Source organism: Eretmochelys imbricata, chromosome 10 (genome assembly GCF_965152235.1).
Source record: "Eretmochelys imbricata isolate rEreImb1 chromosome 10, rEreImb1.hap1, whole genome shotgun sequence".
Classification (NCBI taxonomy): Eukaryota; Metazoa; Chordata; order Testudines; family Cheloniidae; genus Eretmochelys; species Eretmochelys imbricata.
The window spans coordinates 76516824-76538928 of record NC_135581.1 but is presented as its reverse complement, the minus strand read 5'-3'; the positions used below and the strand labels follow the sequence as shown (position 1 = coordinate 76538928).

The 22105-nt window shown below is 39.1% G+C and overlaps 1 protein-coding gene across 8 annotated transcripts in view; it reads right to left on the bottom strand.

The window, feature by feature from the left end:
• Positions 1-22105, bottom strand: part of MEF2A (myocyte enhancer factor 2A) — a 163339-nt gene that overhangs the window by 15891 nt on the left and 125343 nt on the right. For 7 of the 8 annotated variants that reach the window (XM_077827397.1, XM_077827396.1, XM_077827401.1 and 4 more), the window contains 2 exons: positions 18183-18242; positions 5557-5747 (listed from right to left, as the gene is read on the bottom strand). In XM_077827397.1, the coding sequence (XP_077683523.1) occupies positions 5557-5747; positions 18183-18242 (251 nt within the window). The remainder of the gene's footprint in view (positions 1-5556; positions 5748-18182; positions 18243-22105) is intronic. The other variant, XM_077827400.1, reaches the window with a different exon arrangement.

The window sequence follows — 22105 nt, the reverse complement described above, 5'->3', positions numbered from 1 at the left end:
TGATCGTTCCCCTCTATTAGACACTGGTGAGGCCTCATCTGGAGTACTGTGTCCAGTTTTGGGCCCCACACTACAAGAAGGATGTGGAAAAATTGAAAAGAGTCCAGCGGAGGGCAACAAAAATGATTAGGGGACTGGAACACATGAGTTATGAGAAGAGGCTGAGGGAACTGGGGATGTTTAGTCTACGGAAGAGAAGAATGAGGGGGGATTTGATAGCTGCTTTCAACTACCTGAAAGGGGGTTCCAAAGAGGATGGCTCTAGACTGTTCTCAGTGGTAGCAGATGACAGAACAAGGAGTAATGGTCTCAAGTTGCAGTGGGGGAGATTTAGGTTGGATATTAGGAAAAACTTTTTCACTAGGAGGGTGGTGAAACACTGGAATGTGTTACCTAGGGAGGTGGTGGAATCTCCTTCCTTAGAAGTTTTTAAGGTCAGGCTTGACAAAGCCCTGGCTGGGATGATTTAATTGGGGATCGGTCCTGCTTTGAGCAGGGGGTTGGACCAGATGACCTCCTGAGGTCCCTTCAAACCCTGATATTCTATGATTCTACTAAACATTTGCTACAAAAGACTTTACTTAAACTTTGTGATGGATGCCTTTTAGAAAACAAGGCCACTCCATCACTGGCATGCCGTATTCTTTACCAAGGAAGCCTTAATTTTTTTCAAAACAGCCAAGTCAACACAGACTGGATGTGACAGGAATAGGCCATGTTGTTGTTTTTCTTTTAAAAGAAGATTTATTCCTAACTTTTCCTAAGGAATTTGAACATCATTCTCCTTGCCATCTGGTACCCAATTTTAAATGGAATGTTTAAGATTAACAGACCTAAGTTTTAGCTTTTTTAAAAAGAAAAGTAAAGTAATACTCCCAGACTTAAAAATTATATATATTTATTTGCTCCTAAAACAGCAGCTTCACAACTTCTTAGCTGAAGCACCCGCCAACAACAAAACCACCACCCCCTCTTTGTTTTCTTCTGATCAAGGGTGGCATATTGGTATTTCACTATCCCTGCTTCTCTCAAGAACAGAGTAGAGAAGAAACCAGAGAACACACCTTATAGAAATACACATGATTTTTGTTCTCACAAGAATGGAACATACAGGCAGTGCTTGTGTTTATGCAACTCTGCAAATCAAAACCATGAGGGCTGATCTGAGGCCTACCAATCTGGAAATTGTAGCTTGACAGTTTAAAAAGAGTACAAGGAATGCTATAGCTACCATTTTAAATGTACTGTATTCTTCTACTACTTTAAGCACAAAAACACAGGGAAAGCTTAGAGTCCAAGTGCATTATGTTAACGCTTCCGAATTTACAGTATCTGATCAAACTCAGGGGTTCTAGTGCGATGTTAAAAAGATAAAGAAAAGGTGGCATTCAAAGATGAAATTATACCATTAGTAGTGATGCTGGAGACTGAATGTATAGGTTATATAATAGTGGATACTCAATGTATGAAATCATTGCTGGCATAGCATTTTGCCAGCCCAGTAAGAAGGATCAAACTTGTCTCCTGTTCCAAAAATCTTTTCTTCCTCCATTGATTGTAGGAACAACTTTGTTCAAATAAGTTTAATTGATGTACGAGGAATATTTTATATTGTGCAAAGCTAGACTTCTCTCCAAGAATGCCTATTTTGTCTGAATCTTATAGAGAACTTGATTAAGAGTCTAGTAACTACTACTCTAGAGATTATGTTGGTGTCTGTGTTAAGCAGGGGCATACTGTAGGTTCAGGGTGGAATTTTCAAAAGCACTTAAGTGACCTGAGGGAAAACCCATTTATTTTCACTGAGATTTGTGTTTGTAAATCGCTTACGTTTTGAAAATCCCACTGTGTTACAGTGAGAGACTGGGTTTATCTTTTATGAAGATATGTTATTAGACCAGATTTCTGTGTCTTTAGGAAATAGGCCTTTTCCCAGAGGTTTCTTGGATAACAGCCTGTAAAGTTGGGACTACTACATAATGGAAAAGTTAGAGACATCTACTAGGAAACTACACAGGTTCCAAGGATATCCCCGGGGAATCGGGAGGGGGCGGGTATTTGGGGCTATTTTCAGAGGCAATTTATACCTGGACACTTGGTTTGGATGTGTGATTTGGAAATATAAGATGGCTGACAAATTTTACTTTTTGTCTGAGTTATGGATTCCAAGGTTTACAGACAGTCATAAAAATTTTCAGAACCTTATTTTTTGATGGGGATAATTTGATCAAGATAATGGAAGGAGAGTGATATATTTATATTAGTCTATAAACTAGGGTCTCAACCCCTTCTGCCTTCCATCTAGTAAATCTGTTAAATTCTGGTCATGTAGAATTTAATGTTTACTGCTAGGATATGAAACTGTATTTCAGAACACATATTAATCCATATAATGAATAAAATAGCATTCCCAGGGTGCTTTATTTGCTAATTTAAAGTGTCTTGTTTGAGAAAGATTTTGCTTTTTTCAGTCCATTGAGTAGGTTTATATAGGCACATTGCATTTTTATAACCACTAGAGGGCAAGCTCGTCCTACATTATTCATATTCCAAAGTACTATATCTAGATTCCAAACAATTTATATTAGAAGAACATGGCAATTTTGACAGTTAAAGAACATAAACACGTCTATAATGAAAGTGATTTTGAGTAAGCCTTACAATCACTGATATGTACATAATGACCTGGTTAACTATTTTATGGATTAAATTAAATCCCATATTTCTTTGTATTGAAAAACAGATGCTTTTCTACAACACAGAGAAAAAAATAAACAAATGAAATAGCTGTTAATTAGAATAACATTTAAACTCTTCCTGTAACCACCACCATTTTTGGATAGCTTCAAGTATTAATTTTCAAAAGTAATTTTTTCCAACTCGCTCAAATTTAGGAAAACAATATAGGTAAAATATCATCCAATAGCATGCATTCACCAACTTAAAATATAAAGAAACTACTGAAATTTTCATGCTTTCATGCAATTAGAGCCTCATATTAGCAACAAGTCCATGTGCAAATAAATCAAAGCATAGGTGTATAAATATCTTGAAGCTGATCTACAATTGTACTCTGATGCAGCATTTTTCTGCAATTACTGTTGTGCTATAACACCTAAAACATTTGCATATTGCTGGGAAAAATAATCTAGAACTCTCATAAGTCAACCTATTTTTAGTCTTATATTTATTTTCCACAGTGAACATCGAAAGATATCATGTTTTCTGAAAAACAGCAATTTCCTTTCAAATACAGAACATCTTTCCAGTTGAAAAAGGTAAAATAATTAGTTTGCAATTCCATATTCCTTGTGGTAAACAGGGAACCCCCCTTTGTGGTTTGATCATCTCATAAAGCATGAAATAAATCCAACTCTGTAAAAAGGTGACCTCACTAGCAATGATGTAATAATCTCCGTGAAAGAAGGAGAAGTAACACACAGCTTGTGTTACAATTTGAGGAACTTCAGGAGTGAAGTAATTTTCTAAAAATATTTCAATAATTTTGGGGACTATATAAGGCATTTAACACTCTACCCCAACAGAACAAGTACTCTGTGTGCATGGACAGTTACTGAGTAAGGCTCTGTTCCAATGTTCCCTCTAAGAAAAACGAAAAAACTGTTTCATAAAAACATAAATTTACAAATGGAGAATGCTAGACTTTGGCTGTATTTGCACTCTGCAATTTTTGTGGGTTTTTTTATTTGGATAAAACAAGTACATTTCTCTGCCACAAAGGGAACATTGGTATAACCGAGACCATGTTGTATGGCTTAAGCTTTCTTCACTCATCAAGCAGGAACCCAAACTCACCAACTCCAATTCATCCTCCTCCGACTGTATTCAGCAAACAAGAGGGATAATAAAGTTACTCAGAAAAGCATTGCTTTCAAAAATAAAATAAATCATGTTTGTGCTTCAGGATTTATTTATTGGTTTGTTAATATTTTGAATTTATCATGCTATTATGTAAACAAAGTTACAAAGTATGTGATTATATACTTACTATATACACATTCGGTCAATTAATAAAAATGTTTTGATGCAGGAATAAATACTGTGGCAAAAGTTGTGTTCACAACAACAAAAGGTTGTTTACAGATGATCTGAAAATTAGCATTGGCTGAACTAGCAAGGGCACAAGTATTCACAGACATCATATATGGACACAGGTGCACATTGGTTCTATTATGGTTGAACTGATCAGATGAAAGTCAACTGCAGAGGCATGTATTTTTAGTCCACCAATCACCATGACATCTGTGCATCTCTACTCTTTACTTCTCTCCCCTCTCCACCAGACAGAGAGCGATAATTTAAGGAGAGAACATTAAAATTGCTTTTTAAAATATTTCCCCCTGTATTTATTTTTCAAAATAATTTAAAGCACAAGTTTCACATTAAGAAATAGCAATATATTTCTTCATGAATGTGCTCTATAATTTGTACATTTTTAGAAAAACCTCAAACATTTTAATAAAGGTGTTAAAGAACTTCTTTAATTAGGACTCTGGCTACTTACATTGATTTTGTGTGATTTAGCTCTACCATTAATAGCAAATGTCAACATTTGTGGAATCTTAAAAATAAATAAGTAAATATTGTATAAAGAATGCTTATACTGTTTACATCCTATGCTCCTTTTGGCTACTTCCATATAGGGGAGGATTCATAAACTGAATAGATGTACTTAAATGCTTATGAGTTTGCACATAAAAAGATAGAGACTAATATCAATGACTTCAGCCACACAAGGTTGAAGTAGAAGCTCTCTTCCAACCTCAGGTCTGACCTGCAATACCCTCTGCTATATCTAGAGGTAGGATGAACAAACATTATGATGTGCTGAAATGCACAGTTGTTTTGTGAGATGTACAAATGATTAGACCACCATTCATTCTTCCTTGTGTCCTCGTTCAAGATTTTAACTCCAAATATGGGGAGCGAATGGCTATTGTACTAACACACCAAACCAAATGAAGGTTCCTCCCACATAATCATTTTTTCTGAGAAACGTCACAACTCACCAATACTGCAACCTGGGAGAACCGGACAGAACTCGACATCGAGGCACCCCAACACAGCTCAATAATCAGCAAAAGTTGCCCTTGCTGAGTGGTACAATAAACTCTTCCCTCGCCCCCTAGAAACCAAACCACTAAAACCCTCAGTCCTAGCAACCCAGGAAGATTGCAATCAGGACAAGAAACCAAACCAAAGTCTTCAATATGGCAATGTAAATAACCCAGTGTAGATCAGCTCATTATTCTGTATTTATTAATCCAACGTGAGTAAGAATATCTTCTCCCACTTTTTTTTGCTAATACTGTCCAAGATGGCAATCTGCACTTGAGTTGTGTTCTTTTATCAGTCAAGTCTCCTACGATAGGGGTGTTTCTAAGGTGCCATCTCCATAATGCCTAGGGTGCTATATGAGATCATTTGTGTGAGTGCAAATTAACACATATTATAGTTTTGCTTTCAGCAGCACTCTTTTTTCACCCCTTGGGCATACTGTATATAGTATACAATAGAATGAATGGCCCAACTTACCAATGGAGGCATCATGCCCTTGCTGGAAGGTGGGATGACAACACGAAGGTCTGGTTTGCGATTGTTCATTCCAAGATTACCTCCTCCGGGTGGAGGCGGAGACTTTGTAGGCATAACTTTGCCCAATCCATTCCCACCACCAGTGGTTCCTAGCAGGCTTGGTGACGCTCGAGAGTTAATAAATCCATTTCCTAAAGTAGGAAATATAAAGAAATGCACCTTAAGACTGAGCACAAGCAGTGTAAATCCATAGTGCAAATGTACAAATTCCACATTATTTTTAGACAAAAGTTTCAGTTGCAAATATTTCACAAGAGTCTAACCCTTTTATGAATAATTACGCTACATCCTACAGTGTAGAACAGAAAAAGCAAAGTATCTTTCACCAAAAGATCAATATGTAACGCTGGTGTCACCTCAGGGTGTGTTGTGGCAGCTTAAACGCTGAGGAGTGCACGCTGTCAGGGAAGTGTGTTAAAGCCATCTGTTTGTTAATTTATCCTTTGAAGTTCCTCTAGGCTGCTGTAGCAACAAAACAGTATCTAACAAATGGTCCTTCACACACACACCCCACCCACACGCCCCACAGTCAGAACACGAATTACAATGTGCTGTTGCTTATAAGAATTTTTTAAAAAAGGCCTACAAAATCTTTTAGGATTCTTTTGTAAAAATAAACAAGTGGACCTTACACTGCATAAAAGACATTTTCAGTATCTCAATTAACAAGCCTTTAAATTGTAGCTCTACATTTTTCCAATTTGCTTTTGACCTTTGAAAATACATTATTTTAGCAGAGAACACTTTCTGGTAAGATGGTATGAATCTTATAAGTACTTTTATACAGTATTTCTCCAACAAGGAAGATGAGGAGAAACTTGAAACAAGTCCATTTCCTTAACATCCACCTCAGCCTCTTCCCACACACGCTAGTCACCACTAGGCTGTGTACAGGTCATTGCCTATGGGGTGCTGACTGTTCCCACTGAGGTCAATGAGAATGGAGAGTGATAAGTATCACAAAGGATTCAGACCTTTAAGTTACATTCAAACAAGTCAGTGAAACAAGGAATACCAAATTTTGAGACAACTAACTGCAGAAGCATTTCTAATTGTTTTCCTATAACATTCATCAACAAACTAGCCAACTGCAATATACTCTTCAGGCAACCTTTTTGAAGACTTCATCCAAACAATGTTGCCAAGTTTATAGCAATGGTCCTCAGAAAACACAGATTTTATTCAGCCATTAATGAAAAAATATATTAAGCTGAAAATGAGAGAAATTTACAACAGGGGAAGTGAACTGTGTGGTTCACACTATAGAACCAGTATATGTATAAATAAATACAATTAATAATAAATTATGTTTATACTAACATTCCAGTTCTGAAAGTGCTCTTTATAGTCACCATTCAGTGGCAGGTCTATTACCAAAAAGTTTACTGTGTGCGAAATTTTCTTTTAATAGCCTGTACCACCTTACTGGCATGATTATTATACTATCATTCTAATTTGAATAGGCCCCTGTGCCCAATTCCATTTTATTACAGTAAGTACATGTTAATTTAAAGGTGTTTAAAATAAAAAAATTGACAGTTTCACATTCCTTTCTCTTAAGCAAAACTCCAAATGACTATGAAGAACAATGAAGTGTATTAACAGGACAGCATGACACAATGTCTAAGTGATTGACAATGATGCATTATACAGTAAACTTATGCCGTATGCTAGCAATTTTATTTATTTTTAACAGTGGAAAAACAACAGGCTCTTATATATTAATGGTAATCAAATAACCAAAAGTCCTTAAAATTTATATAATCTTAATAAGATACCTTACTGGTAACCTTTTTTTCAAAAAGGGGTGTGTGAAACTTTACAAAATTATTTTTAAATAAAATAAATACAATATCACTGGAATTTGGAAATCCAAACACAGAAACCATCCAGACACTTGCATCAATGGGCAGTGAACCCACAAACTGTGGCCCTCTCACCTTTTTGGTGGATTTCTTACTGTGCCAAAAGTCTCTGACTGGAACTGTACAGCCTCTTACATTTCTCATGTACCCCAAGCCTACAGAGGGTCCAGGGGACTCCTCTCCCAAAATGGCTATGGGAAAAAAAATAGATTTTTCAGCTAAACACCACTTAAAAAAATAGAAAAGATTTCCACCAAACATTTTTAAAAAATGGTTTTTGAGGAATAAAATGGAAAAAAAAAATCAATTGTTTGGCTACAAATAAACTGAAATGAAATGAAAAAAAAAAACCTTTTTTAGCTCAATAATCAAAAATAATTTAATATTCAACCATCTTTCCACAAAGGTTGTGGGGGACAGTGAGAAAAGTCTGATGGTCTCTTCCCACAGGAAGAAAAGCCGCTATAGTACTGCTCCACCAGGGAGGGAAAACTGTCTTTTTTCTCCCCTAGGTTAACAAGGCCATTTCTAGGCTTCTCCTGCAAGAACAGCTGGGGTGGTGAAACAGAAACTGTGGAAATTAGGGTGGTTTTTGGAAGGGTAGGACAATTTGTTAGGTATATCTATAGATTTGTAGTAGATATTGGGTGAAGCTGGTGGAGGGTTCTGTTGGAAGTGAGGAGAGCGTCTGAAATCGGATATGGCTATAGGGTTGGTTGCTTGGGGAAGAATGGAGAAGGGTTTTTTGTAGTTGAACAGGGATGGATTGTTATGGTTGTTGCAAGGTCTGAGTGAGCTGAATCCAAACAGAGTTTGTATGTGAAATTACTACAGGGAGCGGCTGGCTGATGGTTGCTTTAACTGGTATGGGGCACTGGCAGGAAGCAGGAAATGGCAGACACTGCGAATGTGAAGAACATGTGGGCTGCAATCCTGATGCTTAAGTGAGAAGTAACCATGGCTATGTAAGTAAGGTCCTTAAAGGAAAACAAGAAATGGAGTCGTGGTGAAAGTTTTAAGCATGCTTGAAATTAGGAAACATGCAGTCTGGTAACATTAAAACTCACTGACAAGACCTGATATTTATGAATCAAAAGACACACATATATATAAGCATTATAGACATGTATATACACACACAAAGCATGCATCTATATTTTATGCTATATACACACTCAGTCATATCTCTGAATACATAGATGATGTAAAACTAATTCACATTTAGAGTAAGTGGGAAAAAGCACTTCAGTTTCCAGAGTCGGACATGAACAGAGACATTATTTAACATTTATATTATAATGGCACTCAAGGTCCCAATCAAAATCAGAGCCCCACTGTGCTAGGTGTTGTACAAACAAATGAAGACATGGGCCTTCTCTAAAGAGTTTACAATCCCAGGTCCCAACTCTGCAAATGCTTCAAGCAAGTGGATCTTTGCACCTACACAGAATCCCAATGACTTCAATGGGGCTCTGCAATGGTTTTGGGATCTGTCCACACAGAGTGGCTGCAGGAATTGGAATTCATTTGCAAATTGGATACAATTAACTTAGGCTTGAATAGAGACTGGGAGTGGTTAAGTCATTATGCAAGGTAACCTATTTCCCCTTGTTTTTTCCTTACCCCCCCACCCCCAGACGTTCTTGTTAAACCCTGGATTTGTGCTGGAAATGGCCCACCTTGATTATCATACACATTGTAAGGAGAGTGATCACTTTAGATAAGCTATTACCAGCAGGAGAGTGGGGTGGGAGGAGGTATTTTTTTATGCTTTGTGTGTATATAAAAAGATCTTCTACACTTTCCACAGTATGCATCCGATGAAGTGAGCTGTAGCTCACGAAAGCTTATGCTCAAATAAATTGGTTAGTCTCTAAGGTGCCACAAGTACTCCTTTTCTTTTTGTGAATACAGACTAACACGGCTGTTACTCTGAAACCTGCAGGAACTGGGTCTAAGAATAAGACATATACAAAGCGTGGAGGAACAAGGATAAAATCAAATATGTATAATATTTATACAAATACATACCTCTGCAATCAAAAAATATTTTAAGTGTAAACTACCTCTGTGTGCCCCCTCAAACCAATTGACTGATTTCATTTTTCTGTGGCACAAAATCTATGACTATCAGAAAACATACAGAGTGCCCAATGGGTGAAGTTGACATAGATGAGCAGAAGGTATACCGGGGACCAATTCCATACATTCTACCAGAATTTATGCAAACCTAGCATAACCCAGTGAAGGAGGGAGGGTGATTAGAGGTGTGGCACGCTAACAGGCAGAACACTAGTGCAGGGATGAAAAGGGGTTGTGGTTCTTGACTCCAGCTAGTGGTTAAAACAGCAGCAGCAGATGAGTCACAGGATTGTTTTGTGTTTTGCCTAGTGGTTAAGAGATGGACTCATAATACAGGGGACGGTGCAAATTTAATCTGTTTGTGCCATGTGTGCATGAAAGAGAAAATTCACACAGTAATAACAGATTAATTGGGAGTACAATTAAACAGATTCAATTTTAGTCTTCTAAAGGGTTAATGCTGAAGAAAAATTATTTGACAACAGTGTGATTTTGACATGACAGTACCCTTTTAAAGGTACATGGAACTATAAATACTACCTTTGTGTCTCAGACCATTTTACTTGCACATAATTATATCAGCATACTACACATTCAGACAGCTCCTTGTTATATTGTAGCTTGTGTTTATTATATATTAAATAGCAGTGTTTTATCAGGCATTAGTATTTTCAATTTAACATTTGATATGCTTCAGATTTCTGTGATCCTTTTGAATCTCTATTTAGAGTGATCAACACTATCACTGTAAACAATGGGCTTTTGTATTATTCATCCATTTTCCTTTTAGTGTATAGTATAGTTTAGCCTATTTTATGAGGCCATTTCCTGCACTCTGTTTTCAACTATTTTGGTGGCTCATGTGTTAAATCTGGACTGTTGTTTCTTCTTCCACACCCAATACAGTCATTTCCTGTAGCCCTTATTACAAGACTCTGCCACTCCTTTAAAAAAGATTTCATGCTTCTAATGGTGCTGTCAAAAAACAACAAACCCCTCACCACTGCGTTCTCTGTGGAGTACCTCACCCAGCAGTGGGGTAGACTGATTCAAAGCATTTTTCCTGCCAGTACACTGTGCCATTTTATATGCAAAACATAAAAATGTTTAGTAGATTGTTTTGTTTAGGTAGAAAAAAAGCAACAGAATACCATCACATGTAATACATGCATTGATCTGTCTGTATCAAACAGACTCCTCTGATAAATGTTTTATGTGCTTGTTATAAATAGCATGTAAAGAGCGCAAAAGTGACATTAGTTAAAGATCCTGTATCAGAGCTGCAAAAGTATTTTAGAATAGGTATTCCGTATTTTTAATTTAGGCAAAAACATATTATTTTGTTGTTAAGAATTCAAAAAGCTGCTCTATTATATATATTACAATTTGATTTTCTTGGGTTACATCGTAAGTAAGGAGTGAGAGGGGAGCTAAAAGCAATATTTAGCAGAAGATTAGGAGCCAGAAACAGATAATGATTACAGGATGATGTAACTGTCTGGCAATTTGCCAGACTGAAGCTTTAGTAACCCTGTATGTTCCATTTATTATATTGTATCAGGAAAACCGCATTGTTTCCTTCCCATCCACAACAGACCTTTCAAAAAATAAATTACTGTATTTGAACGGATGATGAGGTTAAAAAATGAAAATGGGGGAAAAAAAGATGTAGAGCTCCTATAATTTATTTCTGCTGGGGCAGTTTTATTAAATTTTCATTTATCTCAACTCAGACTACTATAGTACTTTCAAAATACTGCAAAAGTAACAGACCATTACTACCAATGCATGTTACCCTGCATGCTTTTTTGGACAGGAAACAGGTTTTAATTTTGAGGTACTTGCTGTACTAAGACTAAATTCTCAAAATTCCTATTCAACAACGGTGTACACCAATTCCTTCAGAAACTTAATATAGACTAATCTCATATATTGTCCTACAAGATCCAAGCATTGGGAAAGATTCATTTTGAAAAGTGAGGCTCATATTTCACTATATAAATCACATCAGCTGAAACAATGAACACACGTGGCTGGAAAGTACTCTGTGTTCTGATTACTACTCTAAACATAAATTATAGTCTTTGATGTCATTAATCTTTTACTGTGGTTTGGCTTCAGAGAAACAGACTTGTTGTATATGGTTTGGAAAAGTTAATCATAGGCAATCTGCGAAACAATATAAGATTAAGAAAGAGAAAAGATAATTATGTACACATTTTTATACCTCAAACAAATATGACATATCACGGTCCATCACCAAAAATCTACATAAGTGAATTTTAAAAATATCCACATTAAATCAACTAACCAAAAATAGTGCTGTAGGAAAAAAGATATTTCAATATTTTTATATAAGTAAAAAATATTCTGGGAGAAAAATTTGAGTAACAAAAACAAGAAAAATTACTAAAATCAGCACTTGTCAATGTCATCAGTGTGGCTATTTCAAATAAAGATAATTCCAGTAAGGTAGTGAAAGTAATTAAAACAGATACACACACACACCCCACCACTTCTTAGCCTCTTGAAGAAAAACACTGCCGAGATGGCAGATTGAAACTGTAGTCATAGGAGCAGTACAAATTTCAGCTCTCATCACGAGGGAAATATCTACACATATATTTCACTGCTTTAAAGAAGTGTATGCTTTCCTTCATTTGTGGAATTGTGGTATTAAGACAGCTCAAAGTGGAAATAAATATACTTTGTATTGTCATTGACACTTAACCACTGGTGATTAGAGAAAGTATAGCTCTAATCATACCATTAAGACAAACCTCTGCCATTAGTGGAAGTGTACGAGAAAATTGTTTAGAAAGGACTTGCACCTTTAAAGACAAAACTTTCAAAAATAATGATGGGATTTTCAGAATTGCCTAAGTAACTTAAGGAAATAAGTCCCATTGGCTTTGAAAGTCAAGGGGACTTGTACTTCTTAGTAAAGCTGAACACTTAAATAAGAGACCTGATTTTCAAGAGTACTGACTACCCAGCAACTCCCATTTTTTAAAATCTTGGTGTTACAGCTGTATGCTAAGATGAGAGGCAGAACTTTCAGAACCATTTGATATTTAAATGGAACTTCTGGGAGAGACAAAAACCCATTATTCAGAAAGCTGCAACAAAATTAAAAAACACTTATTACTTTTATTTCTCTGAGTTAACAGCCGTGTTAGTCTGTATTCGCAAAAAGAAAACGAGTACTTGTGGCACCTTAGAGACTAGCCAATTTATTTGAGCATAAGCTTTCGTGAGCTACAACTCACTTCATCGGATGCATACTGTGGAAAGTGTAGAAGATCTTTTTATATACACACAAAGCACGAAAAAATACCTCCTCCCACCCCACTCTCCTGCTGGTAATAGCTTATCTAAAGTGATCACCCTCCTTACAATGTGTATGATAATCAAGTTGGGCCATTTCCAGCACAAATCCAGGTTTTCTCCCCCCCCCCCCCCCACACACACACAAAAACCCACTCTCCTGCTGGTAATAGCTTATCTAAAGTGACCACTCTCCTTACAATGTGTATGATAATCAAGGTTGGCCATTTCCAGCACAAATCCAGACTCCAGCGAGAAACTGTTGAATTGGAATTCATTTGCAAATTGGATACAATTAACTTAGGCTTGAATAGAGACTAGGAGTGGTTAAGTCATTATGCAAGGTAACCTATTTCCCCTTGTTTTTTCCTACCCCCCCCCCCCTCAGACGTTCTTGTTAAACCCTGGATTTGTGCTGGAAATGGCCCACCTTGATTATCATGTATGTATATAAAAAGAGCTTCTACACTTTCCACAGTATGCATCCGATGAAGTGAGCTGTAGCTCATGAAAGCTTATGCTCAAATAAATTGGTTAGTCTCTAAGGTGCCACAAGTACTCCTTTTCTTTTTATTTTTCTGACAGCTTTCAAATCTGAATGCTATCAGCCTAAGAGTGAAGCAGAGAAACCCTTTCAAAGCCTGGCTTTTCTCTACAGCAAATTTTAATGCTTTATTTGGTCTCAAGTATGGCTCCTAGTTTTCCATGTACTTCCTTCATTTTACTGACACACCACTATTAGATTTACATTGGAACCATATTAAACACAGGACAAGTGCTTGGTCATCTCAAACATCTGCCAGATTTGCACAGCAAATGTGAACTGCACCTCATTTTTCTTCTAATTTCTTTTAACCTTCACCATGGCATCTGGTGACATTTTGTTCTTTTCCCATCAGAAGAAAAGGCTTGCAGTTTCTAGCGATCACAAGCACTGGAACTGGGTCACCAACACATTTTACACTGTATGAATTAGTTTGCAGTTAATGTACACAGTCTGCTAACTGCCAACTTTTTCTCTGAAATGGAAACTCCACAACATGAAGAAAAAAAGAAGCCAAACTTAACATACACTTTTAAGCAGTTATAATTCTGCCAAATGAAAATTTTCTCACTGAAAAGGTACACCAACAACATGTCTCTACCAAAATACATTTCTACTACTCTTCAATGTTGAAAATGGCTGAACCGTTTTTTCTAAGACTTTAAAAAAAATCTTGCCCCAGGCTGTATTAAATTTTCATATGAAATGCAGAACTTTGATAAAATTATGAGCAACAGCAAGCAGCCCTCTAAAATGAAAATGGTTGTTCAATCTTACCTATAGCTATTACTGTATGCTCCAAGTACAATCTGTCTTACAAAACGGTTGTGAAATTCGCCAGCCCAGACACATCTAACTGGCCAGTCCTTACCATGGTGATATTTTTACTTGCCATTAAAAAAAATAAGCGGCTGTCCATGGACAAACAGAATTTTAGAAAGCGATTATATGTCTGCATCTTTTCTCTCTCAGAGCTTGGCAGATTGCTTGTTGATGTGAGGGGAAAATTTGTCTGGGATAAATGTGCAGATGTTTTCTTCATCTTCCTTGCCTTTAGTTGAACTGAGCCCTAAGTGAGCCAGGATAAGGTATCAGCTTTTACTCACAATCACCTTCAAGGGCTTTCATAGTTGGATAAGAATATAGAAAATGATGGTTTATCTGTAAGCTGGATTCGATTTTTATTTTTTATAATTTTGATGGATATCTGTGTTTATTTTTAAGCTTTTTTTCTATTTAATTTTTCACAGTTGTGCAAAACTATTGATTATAAGGATTTTTTCCTATTTTTATTAGCACCCATCCACTGCTCTTTGTGCCGATCCCATAAATGAAAAGTCACAAAATAAACAAAGGCCTGTTAATAAATATATCTACCTCAGTCCCCCCTATCCCTCAACAGCCTTAAAGGAGGGGGAAAAGCTAAGCTTTTTGGAAAATAAAATGAATTTCTTTTCATCAATAACTGTTTAGAAAAATGTATGAATTGTCAGTAATCATTAAAATTTGTTTTAATTAGCTGACATTATTAACTTGTCACAATTCATACCTTAGTTAGAGTGGCCCAAGCTTCAATTGGTAAGTTAGCCAGCGGAGTGAATCTGCTTATGAGCTGGCTACTGTATATGTTTGTTGCTGGGCTGCAATTAAGAACTCTGGGACAGAGAAGGTTAATTTACACCAGCCACTCCATTTCAAAAAGTATATAGCAAGTCATAGCAGGGTACTGTGTACTAATGGCTCAGTCATATGGCATCATCTGAATGTTTCTGAAGTTCTGCTGGAGATATATTTTGCAAATAACAAACACAAGAGTTGTACAGTCATCGTGTAGTTTCAACTGTCATTTGAGTGAAAAACTTCTGAGTAGTGGGGGGATATATTCTGGAAAGTAAAGACGATGACCACTATAATTTGTTACCATACACCAGCTCCTAAAATGTTTACTGTAGGATCAAATCAGAAAACACTAAGTTATTAAGAATGTTCATGAAGTTGATGTGGGTATATGCAATACTTTATCGTAGTATACTGCTTTTGCTTAAGGGCAATTTCTAATTCACATCTGTAGTATCTATAACACTGAAGAAGTGGTACGTATAATACGATATGGCTCTTAGTGTAGCATAGCTATGCTACACTGCTTTTTGCTGAGTGCATGAATGAAGCTCAGAAACTTGGGGCCTAATTTTGGAAAAAAGGACTGAATCTAGTCCTAATAACATAGGACTGTTTATAAGCAGGTCCTTTTCTTAATAAGCTGATCTTTGAAACACACAAGAAATCACCATCTGGGATCCCACCGTGTTTAATGATGACCTTGCTCTTCATTTACCCCCTAAATTAAAAGGTTTCTTTTATCAGAGAATTTCTTGTGCTTCTGTGTGAAGGAAACATTTGTTGCATGTGGCCCAAGGTGGAGGCAGAGTGGAGAGGCAAACCAGCACTTTTACCCTACTAATTTAAGCACTACTCATTTATAAACATCTTAAGCTCTGATTTTTATCTGGGAAGATTTTTCCCAGTTGCCAGATTATTATTTGGCCATTACTTATGTGAGTATCTCCAGTAGTTTCCCTGATTGATAACTCTTGCTATGTTCTCATTCTGAGGCTGACCAAGTATATTCCCAAATTGGTCCTCAGCCACCAAATCAGTATCTTGAGACGAAAGAAACACCAGGGAGCCAGATGATTGGTATTTATGTTGCCTTCCTGGAATATGATAGAATGGAACCTGGATGTCTCCATGCCATTACTGCATAAATCTGAAGACTGTGTTATATTTTATGCAAGTAAGAAACTCTTAGGAATGTAGAACATCACTACAGTATTTGTTGTTAAATTACTAATTTGGGACACCCTGGTTTAAAGGAGCTCCATAGAATCATAAAAATGTAGGGCTGAAAGGGAACTCAAGAGGTCATCTAGTCTAGTCCATCCCACTGTGCTGATGCAGAATTAAGTATATCTAGACCATCCCTTATAGATATTTGTCTAATCTGTTCTTAAAACCCACCAATAACAGGGATTCCACAACCTCCTGAAGTAACGCATCTCTGTATTTTACTATCTTTATAGTTAGAAAGTTTTTCCTAATATCTAATCTAAATCTTTCTTGCTGCAAAGTTAAGCTGATTACTTCTTGTCTCACCCTCTGTGGATATGGCGAACAACTGATTGCCATCCCTTTTATAACAGCCCTTAAAACATATTGAAGATTATTTCCCCCCTGGGTCTTTTTTCCCTCAAGATTAAACATGCCCAGCTTTTTTAAGTTTTCCTCATAGGGCAGGTTTTTAAAATTCCTAATAATTTTTGTTGTCCTCCTCCGGACTCTCACTTATTTGTCCACGTCTTAAACTGGTGCCCAAAACTGGACACAGTATTCCAGCGGAGGCCTCACCAGAACCAAGTACAGTGGAACAATTACCTCCCATGTCTTACATACAGCACTCCTGTTAATACATCCCAGAATGACACTTACCCTTTTTGCAACAGCATCACACTGTCGATTAATTCAATTTTTGATCCACTATTATCCCCACATTTTTTCCTGCTGTACCACTACCTCACCAGTTATTCCCTAGTTTTTATTTATGAAAGATAAAATACTTTGCATGTCTTTATAGAATATCATTGTAGGTTTCAGAGTAGCAGCCGTGTTAGTCTGTATTCGCAAAAAGAAAAGGAGTACTAGTGGCACCTTAGAGACTAACCAATTAATTTGAGCATAAGTTTTCGTGAGCTTATGCTCAAATAAATTGGTTAGTCTCTAAGGTGCCACTAGTACTCCTTTTCTTTTTGCGAATAACATTGTAATTGATTTCAGACCAATTTTCTAATTTATTAAGATCATTTTGAATTCTAATCCTGTCCTTTCAACCCCTCCCAGCTTGGTGTTATCTGCAAATTTTACAGAAGTGTACTCTCTGCTCCTTCATCCAAGTCATTAATGAAAATATTAAACAGCACTGGAACTGACCACTGCGGTACCCCATTTGATATGTCCTCCCAGTTTGACAGCAAACCATTGATAACTACTCTGAGCATGTTTCTTCAACCATCATTTCCCCACCTTATAGTAATTTAATCTAGATCTAGTTTGCTTATGAGAATGTCACATGGGACTGTGTCAATAGCCATACAAAGTCAAGCTATAACCATATCTACTGCTTTCCCCCATCCAACCGGCCAGTTACTCTGTCAAAGAAGGAAATTAGGTGGGTTTAGCATGATTTATTTTTGACAAATCCATGTTGGCTACTATGGATCACCTTATTATCCTCTAGATGCTTACAAACTGTTTAATAATTTGTTCCAGTATCTTTCCAGGTACTGAAGCTAGGCTGATGGGCTCCTTAAGTTCCATGAGAATTTATGCTTAGCAAAATATTTATGGTTCCAGTGCAAGATCTTGAAGGGAAGGGGTGCGGGGGGGAGACACATTAAAGCAAAAGCAGCAAATACTACTGTGAAACTCAAGGAAATACTAGTAATTACCTGGAATGGGAAAATAAAGGAAGTTAAACATGCAGTTCACAATACAGTAAAGTGAAAAATGCAATTTACAGGCTGAAAAGGCAAGTGTTTTTTTATATAGAGAGAGGAAAGACGACCGATCAAACCATCAGCTTACTTCTGTTCTGATGCAAAGACACTCATACTTTTTTTTTTAAACTAGTCCGAATCAGAAATCACTCATAAGTGAATGCACAAAGTTCAAATAAACCGTGGTACTCTACTTACCCACTGGACTGGTACCAGCTCCATTTGGCACTGAGAGATCTGCCGCACCCAAAATACCACCTAACAATTAACGAAATCAAAGATAAAGCTGATCAATTTTCATTAGTACATGTACTGTACTAATGTAATGTACTGTATCGTATTAAAACATTTCATAACCATAAGCAGCAACACAAGAGGAGATGGGAGAATTGGCTGCTTCGTGAGGAGGAAACTGGCTGCTGACCACCTCGGTTCGCAGAAAGTGCTCCACCCTGGGTCCCCTATCCATAGAGGTCAAGAACTGGCATGCTGTACTGGCAACAGGAGGTAAAGAGCAGATACTAATGGCTGAGGAGGAGCCGCCATTCACCGGAAGCTCACTGCCACTGCACCCGAGAAGAGGAGATCTATTGTGATGGTGGACGGGGACTCAGTTCTGAGGGAATACAGGCATCCATTTGCCGATCTGACATGATGTCCCGTGAGGTGTGCTGCCTGGCTGGAGCCCTCCTCTGAGATGCCACAGAAAGTTGCAGATGCTCATACATCCTTCTGATCACTACCCTATACTGCTCATCCACGTGGGCACTAATGATACTGCCAGGTCTGACCCTGAGCAGATCAGCAGTGACTATAGGGCTCTAGGGGTGAGGGAGAAGGAGTTGGGGTGCAGCGTGTGTTCTCGTCCATCCTCCCAGTTGAGGGTAAGGGCCCAGGCAGGAGGACATCCTGGAGATGAATGCACAGCTGTGCAGATGGCGTCTGCAAGAGGACTTTGGCTTCTTCAACCACGGGATGCTGTTCCAGGAAAAAGCTCTGCTAGGAAGAGATGGGGTCCACCTGACCAAGAAGGAGAAGAGCATCTTCGTGTATCGACTTGCCAACATAGCGAAAAGGGCTTTAAACTAGGTTCAATGGGGGCAAGTGACAAAAGTCCACAGGTAAGTATAAAAATAGGTGACCTTAATTGAGTTGGGGGAGGCATGGACAATTACAATAGGGTCAAAGGAGCAAGAAAAGGAAATCAGTGGGGGAAATCTGACCAACATTTTAGATGTCTGCGCACAAATGCAAGGAGTATGGGGAACAAACAGGAAGAACTGGAAGTGTTAGTACATAAGCTAAATTCTGATTTAACTAGCATCACAGAGACTTTGTGGGCTAAATTTCATGACTGGAATATCTGTATATAGAAGTATAGCTTGTTCAGAAAAGACAGGCGGGGGAAAAGGTAGGATGGGTTGCATTGTACATAAAGGATATATACAGTTGTTCTGAGGTCCAGAAGGAGGCGGGAGACAGACCAGTTGAGAGTCTCTGGGTAAAAATAAAATAATGTTAAAAATAGAGGTGATGTCATGGTGAGGGGTCTATTGTAGACCACCAAACCAGGAAGAGGAGATGGACTGGACATTTCTAAAACAATTAATAGAAATATTCAAAACACAGGATGTTGTAGTAATGGGGAACTTTAGCTACCCAGTCATCTGTTGAGAAAATACTACAGCAAAAGACAAAATTTCCAAAAAGGTTTTTGGAATGTACTAGGGACAAAAAAACCAAACAAACAGTTACTCACCTTCTCGTAACTGTTGTTCTTCGAGATGTGTTGTTCACATCCATTCCAATCAGGTGTGGGCGCGCTGTGTGCACGGTCGTCAAAAAGTTTTCCCTTAGCAGCTCCCTTCAGGTCGGCTGTGAGCCCCCTGGAGTGGCACCATCATGGCGCTCAATATATGACCCTGCAACCCGACCCCCCCTTCAGTTCCTTCTTGCTGTCTGCTCCGACAGAGGGGAAGGAGGATGAGTATTGGAATGGACGTGAACAAGATATCTCGAAGAACAACAGTTACCCGAAGGAGTAACCATTTTTTCTTCTTCAAGTACTTGTTCACGTTGATTCCAATCAGGTGACTCCCAAGCTCTACCCCTCAAGTGGGGTCAGAGTTAAGGAATAGCTGATTGAAGCACCACCCTGTCGAATGCTGCATCATCTCTGGAGTGTTGGGGGATAGCATAGTGAGAGGTAAACGTATGCACCAATGACCAAGTTGCTGCCCTGCAGATCTCTGGTCTCAGGACCTGGGCCAGAACACAGCTGAGGCTTGTGCCCTTGTGGAATGTGCCATGAAAGTTGGGGATGGGACGCTAACTAATTCATAACATGTGCAGATGCAGGAAGTGATCCAGGAAGATATTCTTTGAGATGAGACTGGGAGTCCTTTCATCTGGTCTGCTACCGCCACGAACAGTTGGTTCGACTTCCTGAACAGTTTCATGTGCTTGATGTAGAATGTTAGTGCTCTCTGAACATCCAGTGAGTGCAGCCTCTGCTCTTGGGTAACTGGTGTGAGGCTTAGGATAGAAGACGGGTAGAAAAATGTCTTGACCAGTGTGGAATTGTGACACTACTTTGGGAAGGAAGGCTGGGTGAGGCCCAAGCTGCACCTTGTCCTTGTGAAAGACCGTGTAGTGTGGGCAAGAGGTCAGAGCCTTTAATTCGGACACCCGCCTGGCTTACGTGATGGCAACCAGGAAGGCTACCTTCCACGACAAATAGAGCAGGGAGCAAGTCACCAGTGGTTCAAAAGGGGGCCCCATGAGCCTGGAGAGGATGAGGTTAAGGTCCCATGAGGTAACGGGTTGTCTAATCTGTGGACATAGGTGTGCCAAACCCTTGAGGAAACGTCCTATCATGGGGTTGGCAAAGACGGAGAATCCAGACGCTCCCGGGTGGAAGGCTGAGATAGCAGCAAGATGCACCTTGACGGATGCCGCAGCTAGACCCTGCAGTTTGAGACGCAGAAGGTAGTCCAGGATGAGTGTTATAGACGCCTAGAGTGGAGGTGTGTGTTGCTGGGCACACCAGCAAGTGAATCTCTTCCACTTGGCTAGATAAGTAGCCCTGGTGGATGGTTTCCTGCTGCCGAGTAGAACCTCCCTTACCAGCTTCAAGAATAAGAGCTCCATGGGGTTTAACCATAAAGCTTCCAAGCTATAAGGTGGAGGGCTGGGTGGTGGAGGCGGCCGTGGTCCTGCGTGATCAGACGGGGGCAGAGTGGTAACACAACTGGGGTGTCCACTGACAGCTCCAGAGGCGTGGTATACCAGTGTTGATGGGCCAGGCTGGGGCCAGTAGAGTCACCTCCGCTTTGTCTCTGTGGATCTTGAGCAGCACCTTGTGTATGAGTGGGACCTGTGAGAAGGCGTACATGAGGCGGTCTCCCAGGGTAGCAGAAACGCATCCGTAGTTGAACCCAGGCTGTGTTTCTGGAAGAAGTAGAACACTGGGCACTTCCTGTTGCTCCAGGTGGCGAATCCTGGGGAAATCCCTACTTTTGGAAAATTGGATGAAGAACACCTGGATGGACGGACCATTCGTGGTTGCAGAACGACCCGCTAGCTCGTTCTGTGCTCCTTGGAGATAGGACGCCTCCAGGTGAACGGAGTGGGCTATGCAGAACACCCCTACTTGGAGGGTTTCTCGACATGGGGGGAGGAACAGGCTCCACCCTGTTTGTTGATGTAGAACATAGCAGTGGTGTTGTCCATCATCACTGCCATGCTTTGGCCTTGCAGGCAGGACTGGAAAGTTTGGCATGCCAGTCGCACTGCTCTGAGCTCCCTGATATTGTTATGAAGGGAAAGCTCATCCTCCGACCACAGGCCCTGTGTTCAGAGATCTCCTAGATGTGCCCCCCAACCCAGATCTGATGCATCCGTTAGTTGGGACAAGTAGGGCGGTGAGCTGTTGAAGGGGACACCCTCGCATACCATCTGAGGGTTGAGCCACAAATGTAGGGGCTCGAGTATGTGTCGTGGCACCGTAACTACCGAGTCCAGCCTGTCACGCCCTGGGCGGTATATCTGGGTGAGCCACACTTGAAGGGGTCTGAGCTTCGTTCTGGCATGCCCTACCCCATGTCCAAGGAGACTCAGAC